Below are 27,456 nucleotides of genomic sequence, written 5' to 3' on the forward strand. Positions count from 1 at the left end.
CAGTGCTGCTGACGGGGGAGCAAAACCGGAGTGCCGCACCGGCCCACTCTCACTTCTGGGTCCATCAATGGCTATTAGCCAAGACAGTCAAGGATGCAACCCATGGTCTGGCTGTCCCTAGCCTCTGACTGCCGGAAGCAGGGACAGGATGACAGGAGATGGCTCGCTCGATAAATTGCCCTGCTCTGTGCATTCCCTCTGAAGCATCTGACGTTGGCCGCTGTCAGAGACGGGATACTGGGGTAGCGGGACCATTGGGCTGAGCCAGTTCGTAGGTTCTTATCAGCTAGTTCTTATCAACGTCTCCTCCCCACAAACTGCTCTGAACCCGATTCCTCACCTGGTACAAATCGCCCATAACTCTACTGGCGTCAGTGGGGCCAAACTCAAGCTGGTGTGAATCTACAGTTGCTCAATTGGCGTCAATGGGCCCAGATTTTTTCAGCAGGCGTCAATGAGCTGTAGCTACGCTGCCTTATTCCCAAAGAACATCTGGCCCTCCCCAGGTCGGGAATACAGCCATGTGACACCTGCACCCCCCTCCTCAGCTTCTGGCTCCACTGTCACGGCTGGGTCCATCGGACACCAGCAGCTCTGCATGTTGTGGTTTCACACCTGATTCTTGGGGAGGAGCCAGTACTTCCTCTGTAGGCTTGTGGAGACCAGCCGGAATCCACAGGCGTCTCTTCTTCTTCTCCAATCCTCTGTTCGAAACCGAACCCGACACCGGCATCAGAAGATGGAGAATGAAGACGGTTACGTCGTCATGACCCTCCAGATGAAGAGGATAAACTCAACCCAGCCATCTCCGCACGGGAGCCAAGGTACTGCTCTATAAACCAACCTACACTGTCCACTCAGGAATGGCGTCTGCTCTTTAGGTTTCAGTGACGGCACGAGCAAAGCTGGTTGAAACTTCCCCAGCAAAAACAGGTTTTTCTTGGGGGAAAAAATGGCCTTTTTTGCCCCTCTTCAAACATGGACTTTTTTGCAAAAATATTTTGATTTTTTTTTCCAAACACCTGCAGTTTAAAAAAAGTGATCAGAAATGTGAAGACAAAAAATGTTTTTTGCATGTTGGTTGTTCTGCAAAATTTTTCTTTCAGTCCTGATTTCGGTAGGTCAGCAGAGTCGGACGGAGAGCTTTGGTTCAAAACAGAAAAAATGCCATTTTTTTAAAAAAAAAAGGGGGGGGGTAACATTCTCAACCACAGCTGAGTGATTTTATGACATTTTTAAAATCATCAGTTTCCTGGTCTGGTAGCTCAGTCTCTGACCGGAAGTCAACATTATTACCAGCAAAGAGCAGTGCTAGAATAGGAATCTGTCCCACACCCTTTGTAGTGAAAACTGATGCAAAGAAAGATATTTAGCTTCTCAGAAATGTCCTTATCCTCCTTAATTGCTCCCTTAAAATCATGGTTTTCCAGCAGACTAACTTATTCTTGCACAGAGGGTTCCTGCTTCTGCTCTAGTTAAAGAATCTTGTTGATTTGATGTCGTGAGCTCTTTGCTTTTCAAACTCCAGTTTGGCCCTTTTTAGTTCCCTTTCATAGACACTTGTGGAAAAACTCATCCACCTTTTCTGACAGGGCTGCAGCATTTCTTCCACAGCTCCAGGAGGGAACAAACGAGTGTTTTGCTGACAGAGAGCACTTTTGATGTGCAAAATTACTGTGGCGGCTGTTCAAAACAGTGCAACAGAGATCAGTAAAGGAGACTGGTCAGGGCATGGGGTAAGCGTCAGAGCTCTCGGCATCCAGACTGGTTGCTGTAGATATGGGGTTCTTATACCACCTTCGAATGCATCTGGCACTGGTCCCTATCAGAGACAGGAGACTGTACAAGATGGACCCATGCTCTGGTCCAGTGTGACAACACCTACGCTCCTACCCGGGGAGACAAGGAGGGAATAAACAGTGGGCTGCTTAATTGTATTGTCTGCTGGTTCTGTTGACACTAATTGTGGGGGGGGAAGTTGTTAAGAACTGTCGGCCTGAAATAACAGTATATCTCTCTGACGTGCCATGGGGTACTGGGTAGGGTAAAGGCCAGGGGACCTGGGTTAGGTCCCTGCTTGTAAGGTTGGGTAAGTCTCTGTGCCTCTGTTTCCCCTTTGTCTGGCTAGTCTAATTATACTCGGTCATCCTTTGGGCAAGGACCGTCTCTCCCTGTGTGTCTGTACAGCGCCTGGCACAACAGGGCCCTGATCTCAGCTAGGCTTTCTAGGTGCTACTGTTTTACTTCTATTAATTGTGTACCCCAGCTCCTACCCCAAAGATCTTACACTGAGATGGTCGCACTAACCCTGCCAGTGAGCCCAGCAGGATGTGGAAATTGCAGGGAATGCACTAGGATTAGTACCACAATCCGGTTGGTAGGTTTGGCAGGAAATCCCTCCATGGCTACTTTTGTCCTTCACTGAAAAGGTTTCCCCACGTTTGCATTTTTACAGGTTCTCCTCCCGGTCTCGATGGTTATAAAGTTGCTGTGGGGGTTTTAGGGGCTGTGTGTGTCCTTCTGGTGTCGGCTGTGATTGCTCAGAGTGTCTGGGGTAAGTATCTGGCACAGGCGCTGGCTTCCTCCAGGCCCTGGGGGTGTTTAACCCACAGCTCTACCTGTCACACGTCCTCTGGGACCCCACCTGTCCTCCGCTGTCAGAGACAGGGTACTGGGCTGGATGGGTCATTGGTCTGACTCAATATGGCAGCTCTTATGTCTGTAACCCTGTTACCTCGGTGCCTATTGTAAGTGCAGGAAGAGGGTAAATGAGAGTGGCAACTTTCATTCGACTCTCCCACCAGCTATGGTTCATCTTCCCCAGTGGGGGCATGACTGCAGCCCGGTTTCCACCGTGTTCTCCAGACCAGCTCACCTCCATGGGTCTGACTCCATGCATCTGATGAAGTGGGTCTTAGCCCACGAAAGCTTATGCCCAAATACATTTGTTAGTCTCTAAGGCGCCACAAGACTCCTCGTTTTTGCTGAAACAGACTAACACGGCTACCCCTCTGAAACGGGTCTGATTCCCTGCCCTTCACCCCAGGGGGAAAACCAGTGCAAAATATTACTAAAGACACCAGATCGTGGCTTTTTTTGTTTTTGTTTTTTTTTTGACAAAGGCCTTCGCTAAATATTTTTAAAATTTCCTGGAGTTTAACGAAACATCTGAAAATATTTTCCCCATTCCTTCCCCTTTTTTTCCTTCCATCAGCCCTTTTTAATGGGAAAACGGAGGAGGGGGGAAAAGGAAGGGAAACAGAAGCGAAAAACTAGATTTTTTTGGGTATCTAATTGAAATTTTTTTTTAAAAAAAAAGCACAGAAAATACAGATAATATTGACTAGATCTGCTACCAGAGCAGATGGTGGCATTCTGCACTAGCGTAAATGACACCATAAGGGGCAAGATAATGGGGAACCGGGCCCAAATTCGCTCCCCTTCTCTCTTCCCTCTGGGCTATGGAACGTGACCTAGCTCCTTAGAGCTTCCTTATGTGCTGTGTCCTAACCTCCCTCTGCACGGATGCTGTTTGGAAGGTTTCCAGGCCGGATGGGCAGAATGCGACATCCAGCAGGCTGCCTTCGTGTCTCGTCTCAAGCAGAGTCTGTGTGACCCAGCCTGGAGCGGCCCAGCAGGTAACCTCAGCTCAGATTCTTTCTCAGCTGATTTCCAGGCTGGGCTCAGAATCTGGGAAACACCTGACCTGGGGAATCTTGGGAGCCGGGTGGGAGGTGGAATGACTATGGACGTTCAACATCTGCTGGAAAAGCTCACTGCTCACATGCCAGAGTGGGACACAGCAGACCTGGGTACAATGCCTGGCTCTGCCACGGACTCCCTGTCCAAGCCTGGGCAAACTATTACATCACTCTGGGCCTCAGTTTCCCCATCCGTACAGTAGGGATAATGATCCTTCCTTTGGATGTTTTCTCTATTTAGATTGAGCTTTTGGGATGGAGGCTGTCTGTCACTAGGTCCATTAGAGTAGCACATGGAGGCCCAGACCATCCCTGCCCCAGCTGAGATCAAGGCCCCGTTGTGCCAGGCGCTGCCCAGACACACAGGGAGAGACAGTCCCAGCCTGGCAGAGTTTGCAACCTAAACAAAAGGCAGGAGGGGAACCAGAGGGGAAGTGACTTGCCCAAGGTCACCCAGCAGCTCAGTGGCAGAACTGGGAAAGACCCCAGATCTCTTGAGTAACAGTCCAGTTCCCCTAAGTAAAGGCAGTGTGGCCTTTAGGTGTTACTGAAATGCAGGTAACAAAAATACCCTTTGAGGTAGGGACTGTCTTCCTGTGCCTTGTTGGTTTAGTGCCCAGCACGGGCTACTGCAATGCAACAAACCAACACAATAACAATCCTATATTCAGCAGAGACCTGCAACATACCCAGACCCCCCGTCCTCACCTGTGTTAATGGCAGCAGTGACCTCTAGTGGTTACATGGGGGTAGCTCTCACTCTGCAGAGCACCCAGAACTGTTAATTAGAGCCCCCAAATGCTCTGATACTCAACCTCCAGGGTCACGCTTCCTTTGCTGGGTCTGTGACAAACATTTATTACATCATACAGTGTTGGAGGTCCGGGGGGGAGTTTGAGTGAAATCCTTTGAGCTCTGAGTTATGAGAAAAGAGGGGAAAATAAATCCATCGCCTGCCACTATGACAAAATTGGATGGAAATTTTTGACTAGGATCGCTCTCGGGCCAGATCCTGAGCTGGTGTAAATTGATGTGCTCCATGCTGACCGACACCAGCTGGGAGTCTGGCTCCTAGCGCCCATTGTGGGCTAGGGCTTTTGAATGGCTTGAAATAAAAATATTGGCTTTCTGTGAGTTCACGGGCATCTCTGTTTCTTCTTCCAGGGGGCACCGGGTGCGAACTCTGCCCTAAGGACTGGCGGGCACACAGGGGAAAGTGCTACTGGGATTCTAGAAGGAGTCAGATCTGGAGTGAGAGCCGGAAAGACTGTGAGTCGAGGAATTCACAGATGCTCGTGATCCGGGACCAAGAGGAGATGGTAAAGTGAAATGCACAAGGCCAGTTCTCCAGCTGGTGTGAATCAATGTGCCACAAATTTTTGACTCCTTTACCACTCAGCAACTCTCAGGGAAACAGGTCTATTCTTCAGTACCACTGAAGCTCTCCAGTGAGAGGGTATCATGCAGTGTGCTGGCCCCATTGGGTCAGAATCCATTTTCCTTGCATGTTTTGGGTCTCTGATACATCTCCTGGTGTGATGGGGCTTGTGGGGAGGAGGGGGAAGTCTCTGTATATGCAGGGGGTGTAAGACCGTGTGACAGTCACCCAGTCGCTTGCTTTACACTCCCCAGGATTTCATAAACACTATCGCAGAAGGCACAAACCACATCTGGATCGGCCTGAACATCACGTCCCACACCAGGAACTGGACCTGGGTGGACGGCTCCCCTTTAAATCAAACACTGTGAGTGTTGCCTGCAGATTCACTGTGGCTAAGATAACTTTTTCCTCCGCATTTGTAGATTTGTTAGGAAGGATCTGGGGGGTCACGGTGGACTACAAGCTAAATATGAGTCAATAGTGTAACACTCTTGCAAAAAAAAGCAAACATCCTCCTGGGATGTATTAGCGGGAGTGTTGTAACCAAGACACGAGAAGTAATTCTTCCTCTCTACTCTGCACTGATTAGCCCTCAGCTGGAGTATTGTGTCCAGTTCTGGGCGCCACATCTCAGGAAAGATGTGGACAAATTGGAGAAAGTCCAGAGAAGAGCATCGTTAAAGGTCTAGAAAGCATGACCTATGAGGGAGGATTGAAAATATTGGGTTTGTTTAGTCTGGAGAAGAGAAGACTGAGAGGGGACATGATAACTGTTTTCAAGTATATAAAAGGTTGTTACAAGGAGGAGGGAGAAAAATTGTTCTCCTTAACCTCTGAGGACAGGACAAGAAGCAATGGGCTTAAATTGCAGCAAGGGAGGTTTAGGTTAGACATTCGGAAAAACTTCCTAACTGTCAGGGTGGTTAGACACTGGAATAAATTGCCTAGGGAGGTTGTGGAAACTTTGTCACTGGAGGTTTTTAAGAGCAGGTTAGACAAACACCTGTCGGGGTGGTCTAGATAATACTTAGTTCTGCCATGAGCACAGGGGACTGGACTGGGTGACCTCTCGAGGTCCCTTCCAGTCCTATGATTTGCTCATTCTGAAGCTTTGCACATTTGGGCTCAGATTCCGCAGGGCTGTGCGTTTTTGGACGGAAATCTCTCCTAGCATCCCAGCAGGGGCTCAGGTTTCACAGACGACTTGGACATCGCTGCGATTCAAATGTTCTTATTGCAACCATCTGCTCTGCGACTAGGCTATAAATCAGGGCCTTGTTTCTCCTTTGGCTCCTACTGATTCCAGGGCCTTGGATTAGACCATCTGGGTTCTAGTCCCAGGTCTGGGAGACAGCACGGTCTGATAATAAAACAAGGAGAGGATTAAGAATCTCTGTACCCCATTGGGCCTCAGTTTCCCCATCTTCATAGATTCCAAGGCCAGAAGGGACCAATGTGATCATATAATCTGACCTGCTATATAAACGCAGGCCAGAGAACTGCCCCCAAAATAAACCCCAGAGCAGATGTTTTAGAAAAACATCCACTCAATTTAAAAATGGTCAAAGATGGAGAATCCACCATGAACCTTGAGTTACTCTACCAGTGGTTAATTACCCTCACTGTTAAAAAAAAAAAAAATGTCGGCCTTAATTTCCAGTTTCAATTTGTCTAGCTTCAACTTCCAGCCATTGGGTTGTGCCAGACCTTTCTCTGCTACATTGAAGAGCCCGTTATTAAACATTTGTTCCCCATGTAGGTATTTAGAGACTGTGATCAAGTCACCTCTTCACCATCTCTTTGTTTAGCTAAAGAGAGAGCAGTTAGCCTTTGATTTTTATTTCAAGTGAGTTTTGTAATCTGGTGTCACACCACTCTGCATTTGGACGTGGTCCCTACAGGTTCAAGCTTAATGGCGTGAAAGTCACCTCTGCCACTCCCTTCAGATTTAGAGTCTCTAGGAAGGAATAAAGACCAAGGGTAGTGACCACACAGACATTCACAAGTACAAAGTCTATCTGTTTTACAAATTGTATTAAGGGTATGAATACCCATGCACATAGAAATTCTCCACAGACATATGCACAAGTTACAAATATACTCACAACCTTAACAGCAGTGTTAAGGTCTGATGGGTCTCGCATGGCTTGCCCATCAACAGAGGGATGGTTCCTGCTGGAGTTTTCCTGTAGGGAGCTCAATTTTCCCACTCTGGGCATCCTCTTTATAATGTGATTCTGTCTACACCTACGGTCTGTGCCTGTCCATAAAAGTGTCAACCCTCTTTTTCCTTATTGGTCTGATGTCCTCTAGAAAGGTACAGTACCCCGATTCCTATAGGTCGTGTAGGTTCTCTTTATCCTCATGAGCATTAATACACAACCTATGTCCTGTGATTAAGGCACACGTTGGAAACAGGTGCACCTTTGCGGCATTCTTATGATTTAAAATTAATCTTCCCGCTAGATTTTTCACAATTCCACCACTTGGTACCTCTTTCCCTGTAATCTTAGGGCATCGGGTTATTCTTTGGTCACTTGCTTATGTCGGCATTTCTCAGCTCCATCAGCGAAGCTTAAATCTTGCAGGCCTGAGCCTGCAGGCCTTGTGTTTCAGCCCCTCGTTAGTTAGATACCGAATACAAAATTAACCCTTCCAGCTCCTAATCATTCTTAGACTTCTATAATCCTACATCTTAACTCTATTGAGCATACAATGATTATATACGACGTAACCTGCTTATTGATTATAACCATACAAGAAATGAGCAATAAACTAAATACCATTGGCTACAGAAGCTTTATAATGATTGACACAAGGGCCTCAAACTTTCATTGAATTCAATGGGAGTTAGGAGCCGAAATACCTTTGTGGATCTGGGCGTCCGTGTTGTTAAATCGGCAGTGAGCGAGAGAGGAATCGGCCACAAGAAGAGAGCAGAGATGGAATGATCCTGGCAAAGCTCCCAGTGACTTCAAGGGGGGCCAGGATCTCCCCAGAGACTTGTGGGGCCTGAATAACGGGGAGTGGTTATCAGAATGGGGGAAGACGAGACTGTTACCCGGGGTTTTTTCAACCCAAAGCTCTTAGTAACTTTTACTCTGTGCGAGGTGGTGTCAGGAAATAAATCAGGGGAGACACGGCTGTCCGACCGATAGATGGCTGGCACAAACAGGACAACACAAGGGTGCTTTCACTTAAAGCTAAACTTTACTTAGTCTCAAGCATTTACACACGTCTGCAAAAGGTTAGTAAAACACCCCCAACCCTTGATAATTACCAAAGCTGAGTGTGGCTCTCGAGTGGCACAGCGGCAGGCTTCCGGTGGCCAAATATTCCGTCCGCCGGTGGGGACTGCAAGATGTATCCAGAAGGAGAGTCCAAAAAGAGTCCAACTACCTCAAACTTTTCCCCCTTATTTATACATTAGTAATAGAATGACATGTCCCTTAAAGAAAACTTGTTCAGTAAGCAGTTTCAAGAGTCAAGCAAGAGGTTCCTTCTGATTATCGATTAACCAGGTGTGGGTTTTTCCAGAGTTTGCAGCCTTGAGGCCCCACTAGACATTCCTGGGGCACATACATGCATTTTCGAAGAGCAGGATCAGCCACTTCAACACAATTCTTATCTGGAAGGAGGGGAGGGGGGTCAAGCTGCCCTTTCTGTGGCACCCAAAACTCCCCCCTCCCCACCCCTCCCCCACTCCTGCCTTGGTCAAACTGAGAATGCTGAATGGCCAACTTACAGCCTGCGGACTTGGCTGCTTGTAGCAATAAGCCATAGCGGTTTCAGGCATTTTACTGGTTTGCCAAAGTCTCCCCGTACAAGACACCCTAACTCAGTTCATGTCCTGGGAGGTTTTGCTGTGATGGCTGACAGCCCAGGGACTGAACTGGGGACCTCCAGAGCTAAAAGCAAAAGCTGCCACAGCTTGAGCTAAGAAGCCATCCCGTGAGATTAGGAGAGGCACTCAGCCATGGGTTACGCTATCATCAGCATCTGGGCACAGCCCAGCTGGGTCGGTATCAAGGCCAGCATCCCATCACTCCGAGAGGAGGGTCTCTCTGATCCATCTATCACTACCTTTCTCCTTCGCTCCGCAGGTTCCCGGTCTCGGGCCCTGTTGCCTCCGGCAGCTGTGGGGTGGTAAAGGGGAACTCGATCAACTCGGAAACCTGCAGCGCCGAATTCAAGTGGATTTGCCAGAAAGACGCTATCGTGGTGTGAGGCAAATGAGAACGTCAGCGCCCCAGCAGAGTGCTCCTGCCCCATGGTGACGAATTTCAAAGGGCTTTATATACAGACGCCTCCGTCTTCCTCTGAGCTGATGCGGAGCAACAGCTGGCAAAATAAGGGAATTTGAATCCTTGATCTAGTCCCTTTGTTCCCTAGCCTTGCTGGGAGCAGACCACAAGGTGAGGGGGAGGAGGGGATCAATGTTAGCTCAGTAGCTATAGCTAGGCTTGGCAGCATTCAATGGGTGCAATTTTGACTGATAATATAGGTTTATTTTTAAGCATTTTTTTCTATTTAAATGTTCATAGTTGTGGGAATATGTGTGTGTGTATATACGGTGAAATCGACTTTTACCAATAAAAGCCCAACATTTGCCAGCCTAGTTAAACCTGTACAAACTCTGGGTGGAGCAGGCCTTAGCCAGCTTGTAAGCAGTTTGCGGCAGGGACCGTCTCTTCACGGTGAACGTGCAGCTCCCAGCGGGCCCTGAACTTGGCAGGGGGCTCTGAGCAATGGTTTAATTAAACTCCTAGACTTTTAGGCCAGAAGGGCCCATCATGGCCATCCAGTCTGACCTGCTCACTGCAGGCCACAGAACCTCGCCCGCCCACTCCCGCGGTAGAGCCCTGTGTCTGGAATTGCTCTCCTAGCTCCGGAGTTAAGGTTGAGCTGAGTATGGCACTTAAAGCAGCTATATTCAATGTCTGTAATATAGGAAGCAGCAGTGACCGCGGAAGAGAGGGGATTTGCTTCACTCCAGCGAAGCTTGCAGGGCCCCATTTTGTTTCCTCTTTGCCAGTTCGTCCGGCTGGCTGCAGATCGGTTGCATGTTGGTATGGCCCAATGAGCTGCTGGGCCGTTCGTTGAGATATACATATAGTCCGTCTCCTTCCACTTTGAACCTACAATGGAGGGAGAGTCACTCATCAGCTGCATCACACAGGAAGCATCCAAACACGGGACCCTCTGTGTAATTGCTGCACTCGCAGATCCGGTCTACGAGGGCAGGGCCCATCTTTGTTCTAGGTTTGTACAGCGCCTAGCGCAATGGGGGTCCTGCTCCATGAATGAGGCTCCCACAATACAATTAATCGGTAAAAACCAACCAAGTTACGGTTCTCTCATCAGAGCTGGTTATAACTGACCCGGTTAAATGGTGTTCACAGACCATGTGTCACTATATTTGCATGGACACTCCCACAGCACAGGCTGACCTGTAACGGTGCATTCTGGGAAAATCTAAGCAGCTGTGCTGGAGAGAATGGCCTTCTGGGTAAGGCATGAGGCTGGATTCAGGGAACCTCTGTTCAGGCTAGAGCACTGATCCATGCTTAACAGATTTTCCCATGGGAGACTGTCACAGAAGCCTTTTCTACACTAGGGATATTTATCAGCGCAAGAACCATTCAGACCCATAAAGGGGGTAAATTAACTGATTTTCGGGTACTTTAGCAATTTCATAAAATAAAATAAAACCTCACTTTGGGTCAAACAATGTTTCGTTTTGACAAAAATTGAAATGTTTTATGTGGCTGGCAGCTAGTTTTTTAAAGTTTTGAATTTGAAAAAAAAAATAAAATTAAAGGACATTTTGCAAGGAAAATTTGTTTGAAACCAGAACATTTTGATTTTTTTTTTTTTTAGTTTTTTTTTTTCCCTTCAATGAGCAATCTAGTGAACGTGACAGGGCCAAACATTGCTGTGTTCCTAAATGGTTTGAGCCCAAAAGTTTCACCCAGCTCGATCTGTAAAGGGCTTCAGGCCCATTCTATGTGGCCCTGCCCCTTGCATGGTCATTTTCACCACTGGAAAGTGGCTGAATCAGCATGGAAGCATTTTACAACCGGTTTTCCCTGGTGTGAAATCACTGCATGGAGTGCAGGGGGAAATGGGACTTGCCCAGTGCAGGTTTTTATCCCTCGCTAGGAGCGGGACCCAGTGAAAGGCTTATAAGTCTGCTCCTGCCTTTTAACAGCCTTCTTCAGCTTGAGCTGTGGAGACTTGTGTTTTACAGCCAGAGATCCGCAGCTCAATCCCAGCCAGGGTGTTGTTACACGGGGCCATATCTTCCCACACAAGGTGCCACAATTGATTTACAAGAGTCCAGAGAACGAGATTGCTAAATGTGTGCCCAACGGGCTGTGCTCAGAGAAGGGCTCGGACCCTCTGCACAAAATGAAGGAGACACCCCTGGAGGAAAGGATTGTCAGCTCTACCAGATGAGAGCCCTAACTTCTGACTCAACCGTGAGCGGGCTTTTAGCAGAAAGCACTCACAGGCGGTTGTTGAATTCTGTACCATCCACCCATTTCCAGGGCTGGGCCGGGTCCCTCCTCCAGAGGCCGATCCAGCATGCAGGGGAGCCTTTATGTTGCTGCAGGAAATCCTTTAAAACCAACAAAGGGAGAAATGTCCGGGATGACTCTCACAGCACACTGGGGACAGCAAACTCGTCATTCACTGAAGGAGAAAAGGAAAGTCCTCCTGGGATCTGGTTGTCAGTTACGCTCAGGCCACACTGGGCAGCATGGGGGTCCCTTAAAGCAGGTACGGACAGCCCCTTGAGACTCTCCCTGCAAGGTGGAGCTCGTGGGGCTGGGTGCAGAGCCTCTACAAGATGCTAATGGGGAATCAGGCCTCCGGGCCTTGCCTACAAAGCCCTTCCCTGGAGGCTGCTCCACTCTCCAAGACAGCTGGACAGACACAGACTGGGACCAGTGCCCTGACCTCAGCTGTAGAATTCCTTGCTGGGAGAGATCAGAACTGACCCAAATCTGGACTGTGGGCAGATCAATGTGTCAGGCACGCTTAAGGAGCTGATTCATAATAACCTTGAACATAAACTATGGGAATCTATTATTTGTGTATGGCGGTAGCCCCAACTAATATTGGGGTCCCACTGGGTGTTGCATAGATACACAGTGACAGTCCCTGCCCCAGCCGAGATCACGGCCCCGTTGTGCCGGGCGCTGCCCAGACACCCAGGGAGAGATAGTCCTACCCCGAAGAGCTCACAGTCTAAGTAGACAAAGGGAGAACTGTTATGTGATCCAGGAAATCATCTAACCCTCAGCTTTCATTGTCTGAGCTCCCAGCACCGGTTCCCCGGAGCAGGACAGGCCTCATTCCATCATTGTCTGCTCTGCCACATCTGCCTAACTGCATCCCACAAAGAAGCCGGATCTCTGCCTTACCAGGTCTTGCGGGGTGTCAATCACAGCCAGGGAGGCATTGAGTGAAGAGCAGGTGCTCTGGCCTTTGTTCCAGGTCCCGTGAGCCTTTGAGAAAAGGTAGCATTTTCCTCGGTAGCCAATCCAGTCATCTGGGCACGCGGCAGCAGGAAGGTCCAGAGGAGAGGAATGATGCTTGGAGGCTACTACTGAAAGCAAATAGCAGAGTGGTTAGGCATTCTCCGCTCCCCACTGTCTGTTTTAATTGCCCCCCCGCCCCCACACACACATACAGACATGTGTTTCTAGGAATAATCCTAGCTCTTACCCAGCACTTCATCTGTAGATCTCAAGGCTCCTTATAAAGAAATTCAGTGCCATTATTCCCATTTTACAGATGGGAAAACTGAGTCACATGGCGGGGAAGTGACTGGCCCAAGGTCACCCAGCAGACTGTCAGAGCTGAGAACAGACCCCACTTCTTCTGAGTCCAAGCCCATCTTGTAAACTGCACTTGTTGCTCTGAGTTACAGGCAGGAAAGTTGGCATTTGAAATGAAAGTGATCGATACTGCAGCTAAAACTGATCCCAAAGCAGATTCAATTACCCATGTTTATATAGGAAATCAGGGCCTGGGGTACTGCCCCAGCAGCAGGGCATCAGCACCTGTATCTCATAGAATCAACCACTCTGTGTCACTCAAGATACAAGAAAGAAGCTACGGGAACTGCGGGTCTAACCGCTGGCGTCAGGACTGGATTCTGATCTCATTGACTTGGAGGGAAAACCGGAGTCCGTGGATCCAGGTGTGGATTCTGATCTCAGTGACGCTGATGTAAATGTAGAGTGATCCCACCGAAGTCAATGATGCCTGGGACAGATTCTGATCTGTTATCCTGGTGTAAATCCAGAGTCACTCCGCGGAACCGCATGGAGTTATTCTGGATTGTAGCTCATAGCAGACTATGTCGGAAGATCACAACCACACCATTCTCCACCCCAAACAAAGAGGATTCACAGGGCCTGGTCACAGCCCAACCATTTATCACATCACCCCTGCAGGCTAATGCCTCTGAGGTTAAGCATGGATTCGTCTACCAGCCCCTCTTGACTGCACTCTCTGGCCGAGAAGAGGTGCAAGAAGCCTGGACAGGTAAAGCAGCAGGAATTTCACTGCCTTGTGACTTGTGCATGAGATGGATGGGAGCTAGTCCCATGTTCCCCTTATACTCTGATGTGGAATGGCCAGATCACAGGTGTCTGAGCCTGGGCAGTTATACTGAGCAAAGCTGTGTAATGTACCAACTAGCTGAGAACTGTGAAAACTCGACTCACCTCGATGTTTCCTTCATCTGCTAGGAAAGCAGTAAAAGGAGAACAAAATGAACCCAAATTTAACCCTTTCAGTCCAGCAAAGCAGCCATGGTGTAATCCCCAACAGCAGCAGGGAGGGAGCTAAAGGGCCGGGGAAGTGATTTTCTGGTCAGAGTTGGGGCTATGAGAGCGTCAGAATGACCTGAGATGGGCTGATATTTCCAGTCAAGCTGGAAATAAAATGCAACTTTTTAACAGTCAGGGAGAGTGACCATCAGAGTAACTCCCTATGGGACGGGGGCAGATTCTCCATCATTTGCCTGGAGATTGGACTGGTCTCTCTTAAAGGTTTGGTTTCAGATCCTCAGCTGATGCAAGCTAGCAATGTAAACAGAGCTATGTTGATTTACACCAGCCTTCTCTAGTTAAACTGGTCAGCAATTCCCCCCTGTGGAAATTCATTGATATTTTTGGTGAAAATTGGAATAGTGAGAAACTCAGCAAAAAGACAAATATGCCACCACAGTGCCTCATGGGAGTTGTAGTCCAGGTGCCTCATGCTCCCATTCTCCTCTATAGGCCAGGCTCCCTGGTTGGACTATATTTCCCATGATCTCATCATGGTTTTTTTCCCCTTTTGGAGAAGGGTGGAAGTGCATCATGGGAGTCCCTGGCAATGATCTATCATGGGAGATGTAATCTGGGCCACAGAAGAGAATGGGATCATGAGAGTCATAGCTCAGTTGTCTCATGCCCAGGGTTTAAATTCTCATACTGTATTTCCTGAGGCTCTGGGCTTCTGGCCCACAGAGGGCACCGGGGCTCGAGCCTTTGAAAATATTTATCAGAGCTCCACTCTGGACAGCTCAGGCTGAATTTAAGCCCTGCTCATGCCTTTATTTATGACCCGTTTCTTTAACTTTTCAGCCTGGAGGTTGTGTTGTTATAGGTTTTTGCATTGCTTAATGGAGCATGTTCTATAGACAAAGGGCCAGCCCCTCAGTCAAGCAGCCGAGCGCCACTGAATAATAATAATATCTCGCTCTTCTAAACACTTTTCATTCACACAGCTCAAAGCACTTTGCAAAGGGAGATCAGGATCCCCATTTTACAAATGGGAAAACTGAGGTACACAGGCATGAAGTGACTTGCTCAAGGTCACCAGCTGGCTAGTGGCAGAGACAAGAATAAAACCCAAGTCTTCTGTGTCCCAGTCCAGTGCCCTATTTACTAGGCCACACTGCCTCCCAGTGTCAAGGAAGCTACCCCGATTAATGCCAACTGAGAACCTTGGCATGTGCAGGTGACATGCATTCTGCTATGGGAGTGACTGGGGGAGTTTAATGTAGGGAGAGCCCTGCAGAAAAGCAGGGTGATAGCCACTCCAAGGTGTTGGGAGCCCCAGAAATAATCAGAGAGAAGCTGAGCCAGTGCTTGTAATCAGACCGGAGATCATGAGTGAGACAGAGCTGCAGGGGAACCGGAGCAAAGAGCCAGGGGTGGAGAACTCACCTGCCAAAGCTACAACTAGGGAAATGATGATGCTCAGAACTGCCATGAATCCGATGGCGAATCGAAACCAGTTCTTGGCCCCGGCCAGAGGCTGAGCTGAAAAATTAAAGCAGCTGTTTACATTCCCTGTGCCATTCGGGAAGAGACGATGAGGGATCAAACTTTGGATCATCACAGATATTAAGAGCTTGGCTACAGAACAGAGGCAGTGGCTAGCGAGGATGACGGGGTCAGAATGGTAGGCCAGGAAGGTGACCGGAGCGGTAGAATTTGGAAAGGATGGCTTATGCTGTTTGCTGATTTCAGGCCAAAGTTTTCAAACTTGGATGCTTAAGCCAGACTCCAGTATCCACAGTCAGGCATCTAAACAAGAAGCTGATTTCCAGCAGTCTGGGCTCCCACTGAGGCCAAGGAGGGTATCAGCACCTTTGAACATAGAAATAGCCATCCTGGATCAGACGCAGGGTCCGGCTAGCCCAGTCACTTCAGTCAGGATCCACAAAGTGACGTAGCTGCCTTAATCTGGGATTAGGCACCTAAATCCAAGGTTCAGGTACTGCTGTGATGCACAAAACCCCTGCTCTGCTGCGTCTAACCCTGCAGATGCCTAAACTAATTCAGCACCTAGGGTAAGTGTCTGTGTTTCTGCCTATGGGAATGGGCACTGTCAGTCTAGGCACCCAGACACCTAACTCATGCCTAAACTCCAGAGTGATTCAAAACCAGAGGAACGACCAGCGCCCCTCCGCCTAACTTGTCTGATCCATTACGTGTGCTCAGAGGCCACCTAGCGGAAGAAGACCTCTCTTTAGCCGAGTGGTTAAGATACTCACCTAGCATATAGGGGACCCCGGTACACGTTCCCCCACAAAGGGATTTGAACAGGGCTCAGCTACCTCTCCAGTGGGTTCCCAACCCATTGAGCGATGGGATATTCTGATGCACATCTCGCTTGGTGACATTGTGCATTTTTAAATAATTGAACCCTTAAATGGGTCAGAGACCATGTGAGAGGGACTCCTTAGCCCTGTGGTTAGGCCCTCACCTGATAGGCAGCAGATCCCTGTTCAAATCAGCCAGAGGAGGATTTGAAGGGGAGTCTCCCACATTCCAGGTGAGTATCAAAAACAACTTGGGCACCCCAGCCACCTGGCGCCAGGAGAGGGGCCCCCAGCTGTGGATCGCTAGCAGAGAGAGGCACCTCCTGACAACCTGGCCTAGATGTTGAACTCCGTGAGGGGGCAGGACTGGGGACACGCCCCTGCTCAGCATCTTCTATGGGCTAGCTTAGGTGTCTCCCTGTCTAATGGGCTGCCTTTTGTGGGTCCCATTCTGAGGTGCCCCTCTCCCCCCATGCATTGTACAGGAAGCCGAGGCTCCTAACCCAGGCTTGGCGGATCCCAGTGATTTTTCTAGGCACCTAAAAGTGGGGCGATACGACGCTCCGCTTTGCAACGCTTAAGTCCCTAGGTGGATCTGGCCCCTTGTCTCCCTTGGCCTCAGTTCCCCACGTGTAACTTCCTTAACCTCACAGCGGGGTTGTGAGGATCAATACAGTGACAATTGTAAGGAGCCATGACACTACATTAGCAGGAGGCCACATACAATACGTAAGCTGCCTAGATAGATCACTCAGCGAGAAAGCATCTGTGAGATACTTGAACGCTATGGCAATGGAACCGTGTAAAAGGAACTAGAAAATTAGATAGACCACGCTGAAAAGAGACGCAAGGCTGAAGACACAGAGGAAAACTGGCACATATATAGGACTGACAAGCTTCACGGGTAGTTTGGCTCAGTGGGTAGATGACAGACCTACCAGATTTCTGGTTTTCATCCTGGCTGACCCTGTGGCTACTGAAATTGTGAGAATTTCCTATTTGCAAGTTTTTGAGGGCTTGTCTTTTTTTCTGTGACACGAGTCATGCATATTTCATTGTCTCTTGGCCTTTTGACAAGAACCGGGGAAGGGAAATGCGTGAAGGGAAGAGGCAGTTTTTCTTAGAAAGGGAGAGCATGACACTTTGACTCCAGGGGAGCGACGCCCGATTCACACCAGTTGGGAATCTGACTGCATTGACCCCCAAGGAGCTTTAAGTTACGCTGGAAGTAGCAGTCCCTATGGCCACTTCACTGGAATAGGGTCTCCGGAGTATACTGTGCTCCAGCCCCACCCCTTCCTGCCTCTGGCAGCCTCCCCTCCCTTGTTGGGCAGACGACTAGGAGCAGCTCCACAAGCTAAACTCCCAGCTGCCCACTTTGGGTAGGTTTGCACCATCTAGCAGCTAGAAGGGGGGGGTCCAGGATCTGGCCCAATAAGCGCAGGTTTTGCTCCACCCTCACTTTTGTGCAGCTTTTAAAATGAAGTTGATGCGGCAGGATGGAAGGGGCTGAAATGACTCCCCCTGACCTGTGTCTGTAGCAGGGGTTGAGCACCGTGACCTACAACACTGAGAACATTGGCCTCTACCACTTGAGCTAAAGAAGTAACTCCAATGGATGGCAGCAGTAGTAGGTTATTATCCTCTAGTAGACCAGCTTCTGGGGTGGGGGATGTGACACCCACTCCCAACAGCAGGGTTTTAACCCAGGACCTTTAGCTCTTAAAGCGGCTGTTTCGACTACTTGATTTAAAGAATTAAACCCACAAGACAGCAGCAACTGTAGGCTGTTATCCTCCAGTGATGTAAAAGACTGTAACACTCACTCTACCAGCATGGATCACTAGCAGGGTTTAAACCAGGGACCCTACTACACTAGAAAGCCTGGAATGCTCTTAATTGAACTAATGGAAAAAACGTAGCTTACAGAAGTTGTAAGTTGTTATCCTCTAGTGCTATTAAGGAGAACGAGAACCAGTGGGTTACAGTGTCACCAGACTATGCTGAGATGGCTCCCTAGGAAACTGGTTAAGAACAAGAGCAAACAGAAGACAAATATACCTCGAGGCTGCTCTGTCAGCACCTGATTGGAAACATTGTGTAGCATATCTCCCACCTGCTCTTCATTGTGCCTGGGCTTCCTGAAGCTGTTCCCCATTCTGTCCATGTCAGAGCACACTTGAGTGAAAGAAAACTAGAGCATAAAGAAGTTTTCCATTAATTAAATGAAGAGTGCAGAATAAGAGCCAGACAGTCACCAAAATCAGAGCATAACCCACAAATACACTGGGGACTCTTCTTGTAGCTATTTCATGATGGCTCTGTTATTGTAACCACCACATAATAGGAAATAAACCCCACCCCTTCTTTGGATGTGGCAGTCAGACTTGAATTTGGGGGCCCTGATCCCTGACCACATGCTACTGAACTATAAATTAATAGTGATCTGGCTCCTGGAGAAAGACCCTAGGAGGCAGGAGTGTATTTCAGAGCTCACTACGCCCACTTAAACACACCATGGATGGCTGTGTAATTGTGTCACTCAGTCAAATTCGGCTGAGCTTCCTACTGCTGGAGCAGCCCGGGCAGCAGATACCTATGTCTATAAACTTCCAAGCTCCTGTGAGGCGAACCATGGATAATTGTGGTGCATGTTACATCACAGCTGTAAACTATCTCTCCCAGCTCAGTCACTGCCAACAGCTTCTCTGTGACTCAGCTACGCTTTTCAACACTCAGCGCTTGGCTACATGGGGAAATTGACCAGAATTACCATTTCAGAATACGCTATTTCAGACCAGCTCCGCTGGCAGACGGTACTGTGGAATAAAAAAAGGATTTTATTCCAGAAGAATTACTCTACTTGGGATTTTGCACTAATTATTCCAGAATAAGGTGACTTTTGTTCCAGAAGAGAGTGTCCACATGCTGTCCAGAATAGCTACTGCTGTCAATTTCCCTGTGTAGAGGAGCCCTTATAAAACTCACATGGACTTCAGTGGGGCTGGATCAATTCAACCCTATAATCTGTTTGACAGTGCGCAGCACAAAGGGCACCCTGCACCCCCATTTGGGCCTTTGGGTGCTACAGCCATAGAAATAAATAATAATAATAATTAATAATATTTAATAATAAAAATGAACACATCTCTAACAAGATAACACCCATTTCTTATCTAGTGCTTTTCATTAATAGATCCCAAGTGCTTAACAAGTACTGACCCTCCCAACATCCCTGTGAGATAGGGAAATGCTGTTACCCGTCTTGTACAGATGGGGAAACTGAGCCACAGAGAGGCTAAGTGACTTGCCCAAGGTCACTCAAGAAGTCTGTGGTGGAGCAGGGGATTGAAGCTGGGTGTCCCAAGGCCTAGCTAGTGCCCTAACCATGAGGTGATCCTTCCTCTAAATAAGAAAAAGATGCCAAGGAACTGAGGTGCTGGAGCTCTGCAGGCAATTCCTTCACTCAGGAATCACTTCGCTGCATTCTAATTCTTGAATCCAAAGTGTCAGTGTAAAGGGCTCTTGGCTAAGAGGGAAAGACAAGTGCCAGAATCCTGCTACTGGGGTCTTCACTCAGGATGAAATTTAAGCTGGGCAAGGGCTAGGCAACACTTAAATCCCACTTCAAGGCCTTATGTGGGATTTGAGGGATGTCTGGTTATTACACATTGCGAATGACTCACCCTCCAGCGATCTGCAACTCTTTGGACTTCCAACCATGCCCTCCGTGGCTTAAAATGTTATGAGGCATTAGTGCTATGTGACTTCCAAATGACCTGACCTCAAAGTATATTCCTGCCTCACCTTCACTGACGAAATTGCCCTCAATCTCCTGGCCACATGCACGTTAAACCCCTTCCCTTATGTTCCAACTATCGGGGGTGCGGCCCTGCTGACACCTCCACCATCAGGGACATGGTGTAGGGGAGCCCTGCCAGACAGCAAACTGATTGGAGAAAATTCACCCTGCAGACATTGCCGCCCACCCCACTCCCGAAAGAGACTGAGCTGCTGATTCTGTGCATCTGACTCATTCAGTTAGGAACCATTTAGTTGCATTTTAATTATTGAATCAAAAATGTATGTGGGTGTAACAACTTCTGGGCAAAGGGGGAAAGAAAGAGAAGCCCCAGGACTCCTGCTAGAGAGGGCAGCACTGTACAGAGCATGAAGAGAGATTCACTCAGGGGCTCTCTGTCCAGGGGTGGCTCTCACCCTAAAGGAGAAGTCATTGCAAGGAGATGGATTGAGAAGGCAGTTCATAAGCAGGCTCAGAGGATGTGAAAGTAAGGCAATAGATTGACAGTTCAATGGATTCCAACACCCGAGTGAGATTGCTGATGATCTGGCCAGAACTGGACAACTAGAAACTCGGGTGAGAATGACAGCGGGTGAGGATACGGGAAAACAGGAAGATGTTAACTGATGAAAAGATGAGCACTCCTCTGATTGAGATCAAAGCATCTCAGAGAATAAAAACGCCAGTCGTGAGATTGCGGACGGGGGTATGCGGTGGGAATGACAATCCCTAGAGATGAGACCGAGATTATTTGCCCTCTGCATGATGTGGCAGGAACAAGTTAACTTAACACCTGCCCACACTTGTCAATGTAATAGTATAAGGAAAGGGAAGCTTTTTGGATCGCACACCTTAGATCAAGCCCTGACAAAGGACCCCATACGAGTTGCCACATTCGTTCTCAAACTTCCTGGCCTGATACAATTACTGCAGGACAGGAAAAGAGGCAGACAGAAAGAGGGGCGCACCTTGCCTGCTTCCTAAACCAACTCCTCTCATCTCCCAGCCATAAGAAGGCACGCACCGCACAGAGACCCACCCACCCACATGCTGGATCGATGTGTTGTGGTGGGGAGGGGATCTAGTCTGTAGGGTACTTACAAGGGGCTTGGCCTCTAGGACGTGAAATACTGACTGCCACCTGGAATGCGTGTGAGTAGCAGAGGTGAGACGGTGCAGGGAGAGAATGCCTCTCCACAGCAAAAAACTTTATAATCCGTGCAGCTGGATTTGAATGATTCCCCCTTCCCCCATTTCAAACACTGCACCTCGCACCTGATTTAGAAATAGATCTTCAACTACCAACAAAATCTCCCTCTCCCTGCACGCAGCAGCCAGTCTCACCCCTCCCAGCTTTAACAGGGACGCCAGGGCCCAGCTGGGTACATCAGCGCCCACAGCCCTGAGCAAGTGCCCTGCAGAGAATCAGGCATCCTGCCAGAAGCAGTGGTCTGGGCTTCTTTATCGTGCTCAATCTGTCACTTCATAAATGGGAGATTTCCTCTCACAGCAACCCCTTGGGAGCCTAATGAGTTTCCACATTGGGAACAGGCTTCCGTTTAGCCATTTCCTCAGGATCTACTTATCTTAATTATAATACTTTCTAAGTCACGCAATGTATGAGAGCTGTACAGTGGAAGTGGGCTGCAAGCCAGGTTCCTTGACGTACCTCTGATGGCAGCTCAGTCGGACACGCAGCAACAACCGGAGAATCGCTCCCTTTTTCTCTATTGCAATAAAACGTGCATCTTACTTTGGTGGAGACGCCCGGGGCTGTGTCGGGCTTTTGGAAAGCAGAGGGCACTCAGCAGCACCCGAGCAGCGGAGCGCCGGACAGCGAGATGAGAAGGAGAAGGAGAATTAAAGAAGAAGCTGGGTATATACACTGAAGTCTGGGCTGCCTGCCAAGCCCGTTTATTACAAGACCCAAGTTTCTGGTAAGATGACTAGAGCCCTGCAAGTCTTCAGATAGCCACATGATGGCCGGGGATTCCCACTTGGCAGCCACGGATGTGGAGGTAGATATCGGCTGCCCATGTTTGTAGAGGGCAGCTCAGATTGGGTTCTAAAGAGGACTCAACTCTCACCATGTTTACTTCATTGGGCTGCAAACACAGCACCAGGGCACAGCGGGGTATTCCCATCACCCTTTCATTGAGCGAGACTTGAGTGACATGCAACCCCCACACTGATCACTTTCCCTGTGCACCTAAAAGCCTCCCCCCGGCTCCTTGCTATGATGGGGCGCCTGCAGATGTCCCCCAGCACGGTGGACATGGGGGAGAATGAGCCCTGCACAGAGAGCAGAGTGACTGGGCAAAGTCACTTTGCAGACATTGCTGTGGGGAAGTGTCTCTTTAAAGGGCCTGGCACGAGCTGAGTGGAAGCAGTTCTCAGACTGTGCAGAGCTGATCCCTAGAAGGTCATGGTCACTGAATAAAGCCAAAACAACGAGGAGTCCTTGTGGCAACCTGATGAAGTGGGTTTTAGCCCACGAAAGCTCATGCTCAAATAAATGTGTCAGTCTCTAAGGTGCGACGAGGCCTCCTCGCTGTTTTTGCTGATACAGACTAAGACGGCTGCCCCTCCAAAACCTGCACAGAGCCAGTGTCCCGCAAGCGCTGGCTGAGTGTTTACTGAACACCACGGCTGCCCTCCCAATTGATGCAGGGGGAGAAGGGAGTGTAACCCTCAGCAGGAAGGACACCTGGAAGTCATTGGGGGGAGAGAGGGGAGGAGAAGTGGGGTAAATACATCCTGCATGTTCTTCGGTACAGACACCCAGTGTAACCCGCTGCTCAGCCCCTCCAGCTGAGCCCAGCCGCAGAGTACTGAAGAGTATGACAGGTAGTGACCCATAAGCCTGACTCTAGCTCAAGGAGCGGTGGGTCATACCTTTTAGCCCTGGAAGTACCCAGTTCAGTCCCCGGCGTGTCAGCCAATCTGGGGCAGTCACACCTGTTTGCAGCGCTGGGGAATGCCGTCCCTCAGAGCCAGGGCAGGCAAAGGGGCCAGTAACCCACCTCCTGCGTCAGTCTACACATGTGCATGGCTCGTTCCTGCTGGGGACGGACGGTTTGGGGGTCAACGCACAGGACTGGCCTGTGGGAAACCCGGATTCAACCCCCAGCTCTGCCACAGATTCCCTGGGCGACCGTGGGCCAGTCACTGCCTCTCTTTGGGCCTCAACTATCCGTCTCAGAGTAACAGCCGTGTTAGTCTATCTATCTATCTAACTATCCGTCCGTAAGGGATAATAATCCTTCCTGTTCGTTAGCTCTTCGGGGCAGGGACTGTCGCTCGCTGTGCGTCTGTGCAACGCCCGGCACGACGGGGGCCTCTGGGTGCTAAAGGAACACACACGAACACCGAGCCTGGTTTCCGCACAAACAACCCGAATGATTGGGGAGGGAGGGATAGCTCAGTGGTTTGAGCATTGGCCTGCTAAACCCAGGGTTGCGAGTTCAATCCTTGAGGGGGCCATTTAGGGATCAGGGCAAAAATTGGGGATTGGTCCTGCTTTGAGCAGGGGGTTGGACTAGATGACCTCCTGAGGTCCCTTCCAACCCTGATATTCTATGATGTCGAGGAAGCGAGGGCCTGTACTTCACAACATGTGACCGACCGTGGTGCGTGTGCTGAATGAACCCAGCCCTGCCAGTCCTCACGGTTTGCTGCACAGCTGTAAGCTCCAAGCTGGCAGCCAGCCCAGGAGAATCGGGCGACTCCGACGTCAGAAACGTTCCAATCAAATCGGTCTGACTCACATCTGGTATTTCTGCTGAGCGATGGGCAGTGGCCCTGTGGAAGCTCAGTCTCGCTGCTTTACAGCCACGGATCCCAATGCTGCAGCCCGTGGGAACCTGGGAACCCAGCCCGTGCAGTGATGGTCCTCCCAGCCCCCCATAACTAAGCAGACACCAGACGGTAACAATCATTTTATTCTGGTTCGGCTTTCGCACCCCCCCATGGGCTACCTCTGGGTCCAGTGTTGGTTCGGGTGCACTGCACGGACTCCCCCTGGGCCCAGCACAGGGACGGAGGGGTTGGAGGAGGGTGGGCACTGGACCCCACCCCGATGCAATACCTCTCTGGACTTCCCTTCACTTCCCTCTGTGGAAGCAAAATCTTAATGCCCCCCCCACCCCTGCCATTGTGCAGAAGACCTGGGTCTTACCAGGTGCAGAGGGAGACCTGGGGGGCAGCAGGGAATTCCAGGGGCTGCTGCATTCAGAGAGAACTGCCCACCGATGCATGCGGCCCGGTAGAGCCCGCACTGAGGGCTCCTTGTCCAGGACATGCTGGGACAGCTGCCCTGGAGGGAACAGGTTCAGCTTCCTCCCAATGCTGGGTGCTGGGTTGGACCTCGCCAACGAAACGCAATTTGGAGTAGCTGAGGAGGGAGCGAAGGCCCCCTGCAGTGACTGCCCCCCTCCCTAGGCTGACTCAGTGCATCCCTCCTGCTCCCATCCCACCCAGCATCAGTGTGCAGCTGGGGAGAGAGCTCCTTCCCCTTCCCCGGCCCCCCTCCCTGCTGCCCTGCACACCCCGGATTGGGAGGCAGCGCCAATCAAACGCACCAAATTAACTCTGACCCTGGGGAGCGAAGGAGCAGATGGGGGGGAGATGGGGGAGCAGCCTGGGAAATGCAGAAAGAAAGCAAAGAGCGAGCGAGGAGCCGTCCCCGGAGCAAGGGCAGAGAGGGAGGAGAGCCAGGCGCTGGCAACGGGGGACTCGTGTCAACTCTCCACCTGCTGCTGGCAGGAGCCGAGACCATGTACCCGACCCACGGCACGCCGCACCAGAGCAGAGCACGGACAGGCTGGACTGACCCAAGCAGGGCCGGCGTGGGGCAGAGGCTCTGTGTGAGTCTAGCCAGGCAGGGCGAGGGAAGAGCAGTGCTGCTCTATGCTATGCCAGGGGGGAGGGAGCGTGTGAGCCCCCGGCTAGAGATCCTGACCTGGGTCTGCTCCTGGCTTGCCTGGCTTAGAGAAAAGCCTTGTGTGATTGTTGAGTGTGAGCCCCCTGCCCAGGAGGGCGGGCGGCTGGTAGGGCCGAGGGGCAGGGCTGGAAGCCGGGACCCCTTCCCTGACGCTGGCTACCCCTGCCTGACATCGATTAGGGCTGAGTCTTAACAAAGAACCCCTCCCGCTGGGTATGGAGCAATCCGACTTCCCTCTCCCCTGGTGCCGGCTGCTCTGCTCAACCGTCAGCCAAGTCAGACGGCATGTGTCTGTCCCCACTCTGCCTCCAGGCTCACACCCCAGAGGCCGCCTCTGACTGCACCCAGATGCCGGGAGCGCCGCCCTCAGGAAGCCAGCTCCGAAGTTGGTCAAGGGGCTCTGGTACAAGAAGGCTCCCCTCTGAGCTCTGTTTAACGGCTGTGCAATCATTCACTCGGCAGAACGCCTGGAAAGGCCCGCAGAAAGAGCTGGGGGTTTGCTCTCCACGGTCCCTGAAGGGCTAGTTTGAGACCGTGACTTCCTAGAGAACTCTGCATGGGTGCAACAGGCCAGGTTGCAGGAATCGAGGGCCTTAAGTGCACTATGATGCAAGGTCCCTTGTGAATCCTCACTGTCTCCCCGCCCCAGAGTTTCACCCACCATTTGGAGGAGCACTAGCAGGGGGGCCCTCCCACAGAGGCAGAGCAGGGGGACCCTCCCGTAGCTACCCCAGAGGCTTGAGAGGGGTGGCTGAGCCTTCTGTATTCTTCCCCTCCCATCACACACACAACCGCTGCTGGGGTGGGCTTGGTGAGGGCCCCCAAGCAGTGGGTTCTGGAGTTGACACCCCTTTGAAGCCCATGGGGCAGCACAGAATTCCCCAGCTGCCTAAGGTGACTACATCCTGCTACAACCATGTCCCACACTTTATGCAAACCACGAGTGCGGAGTTAACCTGGGGTAAGGGAAAAGTTCAGCCTTTGTTAATTAAGTTTGGAATCACTTTGGTACCTTTGAAGTATTTTAAGCTCTGGGGTGGGATCCCAGTGAAGATTCCACTGCCCCTCGCTTGCACCATAGCGCATTGCAAAATCCCTTCCTTCCTTCCCTCCCGCTCTAGCTTCGCAGATTCGGGCTTGTCGCCACAGTCGGATCAATTGCCCGCTAGTGCCTTGCCGAGAGAGTGGGGCACTTCACGGCAGGATGCACTTACTTCATGCATCCGGGAAGCCGGGACTCTTGTCGCCAGGTGAACCTCCCGGACGTGGGGCGACGCTGCAGTGCAGGAGGTAACAAGGGTGGTGTTGTGATTTGCTTCCTTCAGTCAGCCGTGGTGATCTCACGCTCCTCGTACTGCCCCAGGCGTCGGGAGGGAAACACGCTGCCCTGGTGGGATATTTCCCAGCATCTTGGTCCAGGAGGCTGCTAACAGAGGCTGCCTCTTGTGTGCGAGCCTTTAGCCAGAGCCGGGGCAGAGGCCTCCTGAGGGGGTAGACGGTTGAGCCGAGCAGCCGGCACCAGGGGAGAGGGAAGTTTGAAGGCTCCATACAGAGGGAGGGGTAATTGCTAAGATTCAGCCTTAACCGACGTCAGGTAGGGGTTACCCAGCGTTTGGGAAGGGCTCCCAGCTCCCAACCTTGCGCCTCGGCACAAACGCCAGCCCTGACTCTAGTGGGGGTGAGAGTAACCGGGAGACAGCCCCACACATCACAATGACACAATGCTTTTCTTTAACCCAGGCAAGCCGGGAGCAGACCCACTTTAGGATCTCTAGCAGGGTGCACACATATTCCCCCCCCCCGCCCCGGCACAGCAAACGGAAAAACAGCTCTCCGCACGCCCCTCCTGGCTAGACACACACGGGCTCTCTGCCCCGTGCCAATGCGATCCCTACCCTACAGTCCAGGAACATGCACAAACTCTGAGCCTGGCTTTCACACAAACAACCCGACTGCGATTTAGGAAGCGAGCACCTGCACCATGTGACTTACAGTAGCCTGTCCGCGGAGTGAACCCAGCCCTGCCAAGAATCACAGCGAGCTCTTCACTGCACGGCTCGAAGCTGGAAGCTGGCAGCCGGCCCAGGAAAAGCAGGCAATTCTGACATTGCAAACGCTCCAGTCGGTCTGATTCGTGGCTGGTGGTTCTGCTGAGTGAAGGAGCAGTGGCCATGTGGAAGGTCAGTCTCTCAGCTTTGCTGCCCTGAGACTTAATGCGGCAGCTCATGGGGAACCTGGGAATCCAGCCTGTGCCCACTAGTGGCTTGCATAGGTTGTGCAGCGTGGTTGTGGCAAGATGCAGTCACCCTGGGCAGCCGTAGGAATTGTGTGCTGGCCCATGCACCTCAATGGGGAGTTAACTCCAGGATCCATTGCTTGGGGGGGCCTCACCAAGCCCATCCCAGGACTGATTCAGGCTAGTGGAAGGTGGCAATCACTGCAGGGGGCCTTCACTCCCTCCCCGGCTTTTGAAAATTGAGGTCATTGGCAAGGACCAACCCATCTCCCAACAAGCTG

The 27,456-nt window shown here is 50.6% G+C and overlaps 3 protein-coding genes across 5 annotated transcripts in view; 1 reads left to right on the plus strand and 2 right to left on the minus strand.

Moving 5' to 3' along the window:
- LOC140898353 (C-type lectin domain family 2 member D-like) overlaps nt 1-27,143 on the minus strand; it is a 125,188-nt gene extending 98,045 nt beyond the window's left edge. Inside the window, exon 1 of the mRNA XM_073312063.1 lies at nt 27,134-27,143. The gene's annotated coding sequence lies outside the window, so the exon portion shown is untranslated. The remainder of the gene's footprint in view (nt 1-27,133) is intronic.
- On the plus strand, nt 740-9,420 carry LOC140898360 (killer cell lectin-like receptor subfamily F member 1). The gene is made up of 6 exons (XM_073312075.1): nt 740-824; nt 2,456-2,554; nt 3,540-3,638; nt 4,866-5,020; nt 5,334-5,446; nt 9,186-9,420. The coding sequence occupies exons 1-6, from the start codon at nt 740-742 to the stop codon at nt 9,307-9,309; spliced, it is 675 nt and encodes a 224-aa protein (XP_073168176.1). The 3' UTR covers nt 9,310-9,420.
- Nucleotides 8,307-27,127, minus strand: LOC140898352 (C-type lectin domain family 2 member A-like). 3 transcript variants are annotated; one of them, XM_073312058.1, is made up of 7 exons: nt 26,932-27,127; nt 26,154-26,326; nt 18,257-18,389; nt 15,315-15,410; nt 12,513-12,697; nt 11,595-11,704; nt 8,307-10,220 (listed from the first exon to the last, which is right to left on the minus strand). In XM_073312058.1, the coding sequence occupies exons 2-7, from the start codon at nt 26,160-26,162 to the stop codon at nt 10,070-10,072; spliced, it is 684 nt and encodes a 227-aa protein (XP_073168159.1). In that variant the 5' UTR covers nt 26,163-26,326; nt 26,932-27,127; the 3' UTR covers nt 8,307-10,069. The 3 variants fall into 3 exon arrangements, with proteins under 3 accessions (XP_073168159.1, XP_073168161.1, XP_073168160.1); XM_073312060.1 differs by lacking the exon at nt 26,154-26,326; XM_073312059.1 differs by lacking the exon at nt 26,932-27,127 and having other exon boundaries at nt 12,513-12,694; nt 26,154-26,421.
- Nucleotides 27,144-27,456: the final 313 nt, after the last annotated feature.

This window comes from Lepidochelys kempii, chromosome 14 (genome assembly GCF_965140265.1).
Source record: "Lepidochelys kempii isolate rLepKem1 chromosome 14, rLepKem1.hap2, whole genome shotgun sequence".
NCBI lineage: Eukaryota > Metazoa > Chordata > Testudines > Cheloniidae > Lepidochelys > Lepidochelys kempii.